At 48.2% G+C, this 12,556-nt stretch overlaps 1 protein-coding gene and 1 long non-coding RNA gene across 2 annotated transcripts in view; one reads left to right on the top strand and one right to left on the bottom strand.

The window, feature by feature from the left end:
- Positions 1-12,556, top strand: part of LOC309851284 — a 94,758-nt gene that overhangs the window by 3,220 nt on the left and 78,982 nt on the right. The window lies entirely within an intron of this gene.
- LOC309851260 (amine oxidase [copper-containing] 3-like) lies at positions 3,341-10,916 on the bottom strand. Its single transcript, XM_082706275.1, has 4 exons — positions 9,696-10,916; positions 5,349-5,634; positions 4,492-4,621; positions 3,341-4,248 (listed from the first exon to the last, which is right to left on the bottom strand). The coding sequence occupies exons 1-3, from the start codon at positions 10,567-10,569 to the stop codon at positions 4,585-4,587; spliced, it is 1,197 nt and encodes a 398-aa protein (XP_082562401.1). The 5' UTR covers positions 10,570-10,916; the 3' UTR covers positions 3,341-4,248; positions 4,492-4,584.

Raw genomic sequence — 12,556 nt, 5'->3', positions numbered from 1 at the left:
TATCAATATTCCTCTGACAAGCTTAGAACTGAACTGCTGTCCCAGAGTTTTCTCAACCTTGGATACACGTTAGAATCACCATGGTGAAGGAGCACCTGGGTGGCTCAGTCGGTTAAAGCCTCTGCCTTCGGCTCTGGTCATGATCCCAGGGTCCTGGGATCGAACCCCACATCGGGCTCTCTGCTCAGTGGGGAGCCTGCTTCCCCCTCTCTGTCTCTGTCTGCCTCTCTGCCTACTTGTGATCTCTGTCTGTCAAATAAATAAAAAATTTAAAAAAAATCACCATGGGGAAATTTAAGAGCTGCTAATATCTGAGCCTCACCCCTAGGGACTCTGATGTGATTGGTCTGAGGTACAGCCTGGTATGCAGAGTTTTACAAGTTCCACCAATGATTTAATACACAGTCAAGGTCAAGAGGCTTTGCTTTAAGGCAACTGTGCATATTTCTGTTCTGGTCCATTGCATGTTGATTTTGCTCTTAGAGGGTCACTTACCATGGATCAGGTACCAAGTTCAACAATACTTCTCAAATATCACCTTGTTGAATTCTTTAACCAGGCCTGCCAGGCAGTGAGGAAGTGCAGTGGGATAGGAGAAAGCTGTCAGCTATAATTCCACAAAGGCTTGGGTTCAAGCCCAGCCCCCTGTTTATTAGCCAGATGACTTGTGGCAAGTTACTTAATCCCTCTGAATCTTAGTGTTCTCATCTGTAAAATGGGAATGATAATAATATCTGCTTCTCAAGGTTGTTGTGAGGCAACAGATGGAAATTACCTCACCTGGGTTGGTCTTCATCATCCTGGCTCCATTTCAATGGGAGAAGCAGGAAAGACTGAGACTTCACTTTCCTTGAGGGTCTTTAAGAAAGGGGGAGTCCCCCATCATATTCTGGCCCACAGACATAAGGTCAAGGAGTATAAGGAATATGCCATGGGCAGGTGTCTGGGATAAAAGCCTTATAATCGATTTCCAGTCACAGAGTCCAGATGTGGGGAGGAAGAGGAAGAATTATATAGAAGCTGCAGATACCTGCCTACAAAGCCTGAGTGGAGCAAACATGGTCAACCATCGGCCATGGGCCATGTGTTGGAAGGGGGACCTGAAGCAGGTGCCGCTAAAAGACCAGCTTGCATGGATAGTGTGTGTGTGTGTGGTGGTTGAGGTCCTTTAAGTGGGGTCTGTAGGTCCAGAGACCCACATTCCCAGAGTTCTTTCCCACTCACCAGGATTCCCCTACAACTTTGCTACTCTGACCTTTGGATCTCTCTGGGCTATTCCTCAGGGTCCGGTTACTCTTTCTCTTGCGGCTGGAAGCATGTGTTCCCAGGGAAGGCCTTCTAATGAGGCTGCCTCAGGGCTTTTCCTGAGCACTCCCTGCGCACCCACTCCTTCGGAGTGGCTCAGATGATCCCCTCTGACCCCAGTGGGGAGCCCATCACACACCTATTGGTTAGCAGGTGAGCCACAGTAGCAGAACCCCTCACACAGACCTCAGGCTGGGAGCACGTGTCCCTTCTCCCCATTCTTGCAAGAGGAGAAGCAGAGCTGGAACAGCCAAGAGAAGCATTCTTGGCTCCTCCCGCATTTGTTTGGTGCAGGCTGGGGGGAGCCAAGAGGAGAGAGCATCTATACCCATCATGGTTCAAATTTTTTCACACAAAGAAACACAAGAAAGTCAAAACAGGGCATTTATCCAGGCTGAGAGGATAAAGAGACACTAAATTGCTGACCTTAGAAACAAAATGGAAAGAAGCATCAGTTTAACTGTCTTAACCAGCTCTGCCTTCACCCCTTCTCCATCTGAGATATTTCACCATATCCTGCTGCTATTCTTGAATCAACAGTGTGGCTCTCATGGCTTTTAGTCTTTGTATGAAGGTCCATTTGCCAGAACTCAGTTCCTTTCCACATCACTTGGTTAACCTGGGGGTGTACGCAGTTCTCGAGGGAACCATAGGATTTCCGTGGTGTCTTGGCATTTCTATCTGCTCTCAAGTTGAGCTGGACTCAAATCTCTGTGCCCTCAATTACCCTCTTGCCATGGTTTGCCCTCCCCTAGGGCTGGGTCAGTGGCCTGGCCTTCCTCCTGGGAAAGGAAGCCCCTCTCTTCCTGACCCCACAACCCCCTTTTCTAGAAAAGAGACTGACACAAGTAGGCAAGCTATCCAAGCAGAGGTGTGGACACCACTTTTCCCATGGGTTTCTCTAGTCTGGAGGCATCTCCCAATCTTACTCTTGCCCCCACACTCTTTTCTGGAAACTCTTCTAGTTCTTATTTATCCTCATCCACAGTATACACCCCAGGAAGGCCAGTGGGGATGGGAGGCCCTCGAGGCTGTTGACCAGGCCAGGCTGGTTCTCACTGGGACACCCCTGGCTCATTGGCATGCCTGCCCCTGATCAGACAGCCCCTGGCCTTAGGGCCAGGCTCCGGATGCTTTCTGGTTGCTATCTTCAGTGATGTTCTGGTCATGGGGGGGCTGGCTGTTGGAACGGAAACCACTGTCACTCATGGCCCTTAGAACATTCCACCCACAAAACCCCCTGAATTGCTTCTGTCCTTTGACCATCCTATCTCAAAAGTATATTCCCTGTGGTCTCCATCCATGCCAGGAACTCAGAAGACGATTTGGCAGAGGAGACAGATGACAAGATGACAGGAGGAACATTTTTATTCAGGTACCGAGAGGAGGGAAACGCCAGGGAGCAGAAGCTGAAGTAGCACGAGGAGGAGGAACACAGGGAGGAGAAGGAATGTTCTGGAATAAGAAGGACACAGGCCTGGTGGGGATGCTGCCCTGGTATTCAAGAGAACAGCTGGCCTCTGGAGGCCTCATCTTCATTCCAGACCCAAGGACAGAGGAGGAGCTGGGAAGGCCCCAGAAGGCTTCTGAATGTTAATGACACTCAAGTGTACCTCTAAAAATGATCAGTTTTTATAAACTGTAAATTTTGTGTAATGTATGTTTTAACACAATAAAAAAAAGAAGAAGGGATAAGTAATGGTGCAGTCATGTTGGACAACAGTCTGTGATTCCTCAAAAGGTTAAGCCTCAGGTGACCGTATGCCCCAGCAGTTCCCCGCCCGGGTGTGCTGAAGAGAAACAAAAACGTTTGTCCGCACAAGAGCTTGTCCATGAAGGTTCACCGCGGCATTGTCCACGAAGTGGAAATAAGCCAAATGGCCGTCAGGGAAAGAACGGATGAACAAAGTGTGGTCTATCCCCGGGGTAGAACGGGCCTCAGCCATTAGGGAACGAAGGACGGACACCTGCTCCAACACGTCCGCACCTCAGACACGTGACGCTGATGGAAAAAAGCCAATCACAGAAGGCCACATACTCTACAAATCTCTTTATACGAGATGTCCAGAATATCAGAAAATTGACAATGACAGAAAGCTGAGTGGTTGCCTAGAGCCGGGAAGGGGTTGGAGGGAAAAGAGAGTGCTAACAGGTCCGGGGTTTCTTTCTTAGGTGTTGAGAATGCTCTGGAAATGGATAGGGTGATGGTTGCACAACTTTGTAAATATACTAAAAACCCCTAACTTGTACATGTTTAATGTACATGCGATTTAATGGCATGTGAATTATATCTTGTTAAAAAAAAAAAAAGTAAGATTAAAAAAAGAAGAAACAGGAATCTTCTGGGAAAAGCTTGGCCATCAGTCCGGGCATCAGTTGGCCATTCTTCTCTCTGGGACAGGAACCCAGCAGGTCTGGGGTCAACAAAGCTCAGGTGCATCTCTGCCCCTACCCCAGTGCCAGGCATCACAGGCTCAGGATGCTCCCAGCAGGGAGGGGGTGTCAGGGAGGGCCATAGAGAGGGAGCCTGGCGGGAAGGGGAGGTGGGGAGCTTCCAGGTGGAAGAAAGGAAAAGAAGGCATCAGGCCGCCTGGCCCAACGCCCACTGCTCCTTTCCCCACAGCCTGGCCCTGGGGTCCCTGGCACATTCCCCATCCCGGGGACCCCTTAGTTGTGAGAGAAGCCCCCGTGGGAGAAGGCGGGGAGGTCTGGGGCACAGGCAGCGGCCTGAGGAAGGCAAGCCAGGGGGTTGACCTCGCAGGCCCCGGCATCCTGGTCCTCCTGGAAATAGACAGAGTCCGCAGACTCGAAGGAGGGGTCCTGGTCAAAGAAGTTGTAGGGTCGGAGGAAGAAGCCCACGCTGTTCCCCACAGTCACCGTGTTGGGAACGTCTTCCGCATGTGGGATGTGCAGGAAACCAGCTGTCACCCAGGCCACCAGGTCCTGGCAGAGGAGAAGAAAGAGGATCCTGAGGCCTGGCTTCATGAGGGACAGGCCTGCCTCCTACAGCAGCCGTGGATGTGAGGATTTAGCTCACTAGCCCAGGAAAAAGGTGAAATCACAAAGCTTTCTTTCCCAGTAGGTTCTAAAGACCCCCAAGGAATCCAGCTTAGGAGCGAATGAGGCGGCTCATCCTAGCCCCCCTTCCCTCCCCGTCTTGTCTTCCCCTCCTCCCTCTCAGCTCACCTGCCCTGCGATGGTCTCGTTGTTGATGAAGTCAGCAAAGTCCACAGTGGGAGACCAAGGGTCATTCAAATTGTAGATGCTGGTGCTGCCGCACTACTCTTCCTTCCGCTGGGTCACGGCCAGCTCGTACCTAGGAAGACCAGATTAGAGCATGAGGTCAGCAACCTGTCCTACTGCCCGAAGCCCCACCGAAGAGGGAACACAGAGGGGAAATGAGCATAAAGGTCTCATGGTGTCGAACCTCATTATCATTCTCTGTATACTTGTTCTCTTTCTGTCTCTCTGTCCCACAGAGTTCTGGAGTTCGTTCCATATCCCGTATCTCCTACATCCACGGGTGCATCGTTCAGACCTCAGGTGGGAATGGCATCCTCACGCGCCCACCCAGATCTGAGCCCGCACCCTGGATGTGTGCGTGCAGACGGGACCCGATTCCCATCCTCAGGCCATCCCAGGATGTCGACTGCCTGGGTGTGAGGACAGTATATTCCCTCCAACCCACGTTCCTCTCTTGCTCTTGGTGTTTTCCTCCGACTTTCATTGTGAACATTTTAAACATGCAGAAAAGTTGAAAGAATGGCACAGTGCAGCCCCGTGCGCCCGCAGCCTGGACTCCGCCTTCCACATCTCTGCATGTTTGACTCAGCACGAAGCTCTCCATCTCTCCCTCCGTGCAGTGGGCTGGCTTCATTTTGAGCGGCACTAAGATTGTGGCCCAGGAGCGTGTGTTTGTGCATGCGCGTTTGTGATTGTGTATGTGCATGCACACCTGCGGGAGGTTGGGACAACGTAGCTTCTCAGCCACATGGGCCCGTCTTACAGTTCACCTCCTCCAGCCGTGACACCCCACCACTTACCTCCCCCAGCTGAAGGCTCTCTCCAAGGAGCTGTTCTGGGGCAGCGGCTCCCCCGCAAAGCTGAGCACCTGGATGTGGTAGCCCCGCGGGTGACCCCACTTGTTGCTGTGGTTGCTGGCCAGGTACACGTAGCGGGGCCGGGCGCCTCCCAGGGGGAAGGAGGCCTGCTCCTCGGTCTCCAGCAGCTTCCGGGTCACCTGCAGCCTCTGCACCTGGTGCTCGGGGCTCCAGGGGACCGCCGTGGGGACGTAGGTCATGTCCTCAGCCCAGACCCAGTTCTCTAGTCCTGTAGGGGAGGGATGGAGGTGGGGGGGGGAGAGCCAGTCATGCAGCTGCCCTGTAGCCTCTGGACTCTGTCCCCTCCCCGCCACTCACCGCCTCAGAGTGGGGCCAAGGAGAAATCCAGGATGGCGTGTGTCCCTGCTTCCCTCCCTCTCCCCAAGATACCCCAATCCAGAGATTTGGTGATGGTGTTTCTGCCTGATGTCATTTCTGGGAATAATCCCGGACACCTTGTGACCGGGCCTCCACTGACCTCATCCCTTTGAGGGCTGGCCAAGGAGGATGGTTGCCCTGAGGTTGGAGCAGCCTAGCAGGCCATGTGCAGAGTCTGATTCCTTCTGACCCAAGGAAAGGGTCTGTGGCTCATGAATGAAACCCCATAGCATCACCAGAACTGCCTTATCATGACCATAATAACAGCGGTAGCTCACATTCATTACCCCTCAAGGAGCTCTGCACACTGCAGGGCATTGGTGCTTTACTCACACTGCAGCCCTATGAAGGAGGAACTACCCTTGTGCCCATTGTAGAGATGGGACAACTGAGGCTTAGGGAATTTAAGTAACATGCTCAGGCTTGTCACCAAGGGCAGGAGGTTAGCACTGTGGTGATGCTGGGGACCCTGGTCTTACTCTGGCTCTGCATTGCCCACACAGCAGCACACAGAGGAGAGCCACACAGAGTGGGTGCACCACACGCAGACAGCAGACAGACAAGTCAGAGGGAAGGCAAATCAGAGCCGGGCCCAATGCTGCCGGAGCTTGATGGTGCTTCCTATCATTTGGTGCTTGGCGAGGAATTAAGAGCAGGGCCAAAGGTAGAGTCTGTTCCTTGAGCTCCGGGAATTTTGAATGATTTTCATTAGAATCTAACTAGGTACCCTGTTGGGAGTCAACTTTGACTTGAGACCAAGGAGCAGTAAGGAACATATGCCAAAGTAGCAGTAGAATCTTGCTTTCCTTTTGGGGATTCACTGCCCCCAGTCCACACCACAGGTGACAATTAAAGGCCAACAGTTCTTTCTGGAACATCCACACAATGGGCTCATATGGACCATAATGACAGCAACAATGGTTAATACTTCTCACTATGTGTCAGGCATAGTTCAAAGAGCTTGAAGAGCCATCCTTGCTTAGGTGTGGAGATAGAGAGATGTGCGTGCCAGGTAGAATACATAACGTGATTTTCTAGTGAAGTCCAAGGAGTGAGCCTAAAAGCAATGACAGCCCAGTGCTACTGAGCACCCTGGGTGCCCTGGGCTTGGTTTCTAAAGAGCATCCTCCAGTAAAAAGGAGCCAGAGCTCCTTGGAGAAGTGGTTGGATTCCAGGGCTGGAGCAGGGAAAATACAAGCTCAAACTGGAACATCTTGGGGCACCTGGGTGTCTCTCTCTCTCTCAAATGAATTAAAAAAAAAAAAAAAAAAAAGGAACATCCCATGGTGCCAAAAAGAAAGAAGCATTCAAAAAAGGATGGCAGCATATTGAAAGGAACAAGAACCAACTGGAAGCATCTCCCAATGGCCAATACTGGGATAGTGCGAGGAACAGAATAAATGAAACTGCTGGGTTGTTGTAACCCTTAGAATAAAATAAATATCCATGAATCTGTGCGGTTATAAATAATTGCATATATAAATCAATATCAATGGAGGAAAATTTTTCCTTGTGGAGAATTCTAATTAATTAATAAAGAATAAAGGATAAAGAAAAAAATTTGAAATGACCAGTAGGGAAATGTTGCAGTAATAATTCTTGCCAAAAAAAAAAAAAAAAAAAAAAGTCTACCAACAGATGGTAAAAATTAGTAGGCAAGAATTTAAGAAGAAAAGAAATAGGATATTTGTATAGCATCAAAGTAATTGCCCCAGGATATTTATTTTCTTAAGGTTTTTATTTATTTGCTTGACAAACAGAGATCACAGATAGGCAGAGAGGTAGGCAGAGAGAGTGGGGGAAGTTTGATCCCAGGACCTTGAGATCATTACCTCAGCTGAAGGCATAGGTTTAACCCACTGAGCCACCCAGGCACCCCACCCCACGATATTTATTAACTGCCAATGGAAAAATACTAACTTTAAAAAAAATAGTTTATTTATTGGGGCACCCCCAACACTCCCCTGTTTGTGTTCCTGCTCTCTCTGTCAAAGAAATAAATAAATACTTATTTATCTGACAGAGAGAGAGCACAAGCACGCAGAGTCATAGGCAGAAGGAGAGAGAGAAGCAGGGTCCCAGCCTTGCAGAGATCCCAACATGGGGCTTGACTCCAGGACCCTAGGATCATGACCCGAGCTGAAGGCAGATGCTGAACTGACCGAACCACCCAGGTGCCTGGGAAAAGTACTAACTTGTAAAATGGAGAAAGTCAGAAAACGCCATCTTAACCAAGTGCTTGAGGTCAATATCACCAGTAATAAGACATATCAACCTGATATACCCCTTGATATGATGCACTGAGAAGGGCATAATGTCATCTCTCTGGTTTTCTTGCAAAAAAAAAAAAAAAGAAGTACAATCTCAATCTTATCATGAGAAAATAACAGAGAAACCTAATTTGAGAGCCACTGTACAACATAATGACCAAAATCTTCCCTAATGTCAAGGTCATGGAATACAAGAAAAGCCCAAGGAGCTGTCTTAGATTGGAGAAAACTAAGGAGAAAAGTCACCTAAATGCAGTGTGGGATCCTGGATTAGATCCTGGAACAGAAAAAGAAAGTTAATGGAAGAACTAATAAAACTCTAATAAGGTCTGTAATTTAGGTAATAGTACTGTAATAATATTAACCTCCCGGTTTTGATCACCATATTGCAATTATATAAGATGTTAACATTAGGGGGAGCTGGGTGAAGGGTATATGGGAACTGGACAATGTCTGCAACTTTTCTTCAGTCTAAAATTATTTCAAAAGAGAAATTGTTTGGGGGACCCCTAGCTGGCTCAGTCAGAAAAACATGAGGCTCTCAATCTTGGGGCTGTGAATTCGAGTCCCATGCTAAGTGTAGAGATTAGGGAAATAAATAAATAAACATATATTTTTAAAGAAATGTTGTTTTAAGGTACTCATCATTAATCCTCTAGTAGTCTTACTAAGAATGCACTCTTACACCATTTTTACACTTGGGTAAACTGAGGCACAGAGCAGTTAAGCATAACAATATTTCTATCATACACATTTTTCAAGGCACTCCACATGTTGCCCACTCCTCCATTAGAATGTAAGACTCTCAAGAGCAGGGTTGCTGTTTCATTTGTTAAATTGCATTAGGGATGTGACTGGCACAAATACCCATTCGTGGGATGCGGGAGTGGCCAGTCGGTTAGGTGTCCAACTCTTGATTTCAGCTCAGGTCATGGTCTCAGGGTCGTGAGATGGAGCCCTGCTTTGGGGTCTGTGTCTGCTGTAGAACCTGTTGAAGATTCTCTCTCTTCCTCTGCCCCTCCCCCTGCTCCCTTTCTTAAAAAAAAAAAAAAAAAGCACTCAGTAACTATTTGTTGTTTGCATGAATTCTACATTGTTATGTGAAAAAAACAGAAGTGGCAAAATATATGTATGTTATGATCCAATTTTGATAATGAAAATTCAAAATATTTACATCAGTATATGATACAGATAGTATACAATATAACAAATGTTATAATTTATTAAATATTGCAGATGCTATATTTAAAAATATGGAAGAATTTTTTTCTTAAGTATGGGAGAATAACTGATCTGCTAAGCGTGAAAAGCTCTGAGAAACCTGACTTTCACTTGTAATCTTTTAATCCTTCGGTGACAATTCTTTTTTTTTTCTTTTAAAGATTTTATTTATTTATGTGATAGAGAGAGATCACAAGTAGGCAGAGAGGCAGGCAGAGAGAGAGATGGGAAGCAGGCTCCCTGCTGAGCAGAGAGCCTGATTTGGGGTTTGATCCCAGGACCCTGAGATCATGACCTGAGCCGAAGGCAGAGGCTTAACCCACTGAGCTGCCCAGGCGCCCCTCAGTGACAATTCTTAAAGCAAGACATGGAGACCTCAGTCCCCTCTTCTGGAATCCTTGCTTCCCCAGGGATGTCTTACCTCCTACATCCAGATCCACCTTGAAGTGCGGGCTGTGGGTGTGGACCGTGCCCAGCGTGTGCTCCCCAACCCGGTTCCCGTACCTTTGGGCAGCACCAAAGAGGAAGGCTGAACTGATGTAGCCGGTGGCGTGGAGTCGGACCTCTATGGCCCCGTTGGGGTGGAAGACCATATCCCACACGTAGTCATAGTTGAGCATGGTCGACACAGATCTGACCACCAGCACTGTCTCTGCAAGGCCCCCAAAATAGCGGGAGTGGATATCTGAGTGATGTCGCCTCAGGGGGAGGCCCTGGTTCTGTTCAAACACACAAATGGTATCGTGTATTGTCTTGGGGGTGTGTGATTCCAGAAGGAAGTGCCAGTCCACGTAGGTGGCCCCACAGGGACAGTCCACCCCCCGGGTCAGGGTTGAAGAGAAGTGACCCAAGCCAAATCCACCATCTGTGTACCGGCTTCGCAGAGCAGAAGGAGAATTTCCACCATAGACAGCCAAGGCCTCCTGGAGGCTGATCTCATAAGCTAGTCGTTCTCCCTGGAAGCGAATGTCAAAGATCCTGGGGCCACTGAAAGCTCCAAGGCCAAAGGAGAAAGTCCACAATGAGGAGGTCACTCGACTCCCCTGGACACTGAAGCGGGGGCCCTGGGGATAGAACTGCAGAGGAGGCGGTGGACCGGGAGGCCCCTGGGGCTTGAGGGACCAGGACCCACCTGTGCCATTGTCTGGGACCAGCACCACGTTCACCAGGCCTGCCTCAAACTGGTCCTCCAGCTGGGCCAAACTCTCATAGTAGCGGCCTTGAAAGAACATCTTCTGGATGGTCCAGTGGGCAGGGTCCAGAGCCTTGTGGTCGACCAGCAACTCCAACCCCATGGGGTGCAGGAAAAACCCGGCCCCCGAGATGTTGTAGTAGAGGCCAAACCAGGTGGCCCGGTCCCCTGACTGTAGACCTCAGGGAGCCATGGTCATCGTCACCAGGTTCTGTCCTTGGCGCTGGTAGAAGCAGCAGTGGTGGAGGAGGCCGGCAGCCTGGGGCAGCTCTCTGTCCAAGATCAGCCGGTCTATGTCCAGGTACTCTCGGAGCAACACGGGGCGGCGGTGGTAGGGGAGGGGGCCCCCGTAACGCTCCACCGTCACATCCCGCAGGTAGGAGGGCCGTGGCAGTGGCCCCACCACCAGCTCACTCACGTTGGGCTGAGGCTGTCCGCCGAAGAAGATGATGGCCACGTGTGGTACGTGTTTCAAGCAAGGTCCTAATTGCAGGTGGACGGTGAGGCATCTCAGAGCTGGGAGAGTTGGCGCAGGAGAAAGCGGGTGTGCGTTGTCCCCCAGGGCAGGTCCCCCACTCACTGCCCTAGCAAAGCTGGTCTCGGGGCCGCAGAAAACGAACATAACAGCAGTGACTGCTGTCACCTGAAGACTGGCTGACTGTCCCCCCGCCCCAGATCCCAGACTACAGTCTTCACTAACCCTGAAGTTGAGCACATGTTGTTGAATTTCCTGCCAGCCAGGTACCAGGGCACCGAGCTTGTTGCCTAACATAGACATAAAGAAACATGACCTTTAATACCTACCCCTGAGTATTGGGGAGCAGAAGCCATACCCAGTCTCCCATCCACTGAGCAGTAACATGGAGATGAAGGACTAGAGAACTTGCATCAAGATAGGGACAATAGGATTACTACCGCGGAGGCAGGAAATGGGCCATGCGACCTTTAGAATATGAGGTACCAGAATCTTTTGTTTTGTTTTGTTTTTGTTCTTACCACTGGCATTACAAGATACTATTGACCTTAAAAAAAAAAGATTATTTATTTGACAAGAGAGAGCACACACAAGCAGGGGGTAGCAAGAGAGGGAGAAGCAGGCCTCCTGCTGAACAGGGAGTCCAATGTGGGGCTCGATCCCAGGACTCTGGGAACGTGACCTGAGCTGAAGGCAGATGCTTAACTGACTGAGCCACCCAGGTTCCAGCTCCTGTCAATCTTAAAATTCTTTTGATAATGTTCATGTAAAAATATAGTATCTCATTATTTCATATGAAACTATATACATGTATAGTATATATATAATATATATAGTATATAGTATAAAGTATAGTATATATACCATATATAGTATATATAGTATATAGTATATATATAATATATATAGTATATATATAGATAGTATATATAGTATATAGTATATATATAGTATATAGTATATAGTATAGTATATATAGATAGTATATATAGTATATATATAGATAGTATATATAGTATATAGTATATATATAGTATATAGTATAGTATATATAGATAGTATATATATACTATATATACAGTATATATATAGTATATATATACTATCTATATATATAGTTTCATATAGTAAATATGAAATAATTTATATAGTATATATACCATATATATACACGATATATACTATATATATACTATAAATATTATTTCATATTTACTGGAGACGCGGACGATCTTTTCATATGTTTATTGGCTATTTGTAGATCTTTTGTGAATTGCTTAGTCATATTTTTGTCCTTCATACAAAGATAAACCATTTATTCTCCTGTATTACAGGATTTTTTCCTACCGTAACCACAGTTCTTGGTCATGCTGCTTTGAGGAATGAAGAGGTCGACCAGACAGGAGTGGTGGGAGGCAAAGCAAAGTTTATTCAGCGATAGTAAAGTTTATCGCATGACAGCACAAAGTTCCCAAGGAGGGAAAGGACCTGAGAGGGTTGCCCAAGAGGGACCAGGATCTAATGTCGAGGGTTAGCTCTGGCCACAGGGCAGCACGCCAGCCAGGGAGCTCCAGTCTGGGCTCTTGGAGAAGTTACTGTCTCAGCTCCCAGCTAA

This window comes from Mustela nivalis (genome assembly GCF_964662115.1).
Source record: "Mustela nivalis genome assembly, chromosome: 17".
Classification (NCBI taxonomy): Eukaryota; Metazoa; Chordata; class Mammalia; order Carnivora; family Mustelidae; genus Mustela; species Mustela nivalis.
The sequence above is the reverse complement of the archived record's forward strand: the minus strand, read 5'-3'. Positions and strand labels throughout refer to the sequence as shown.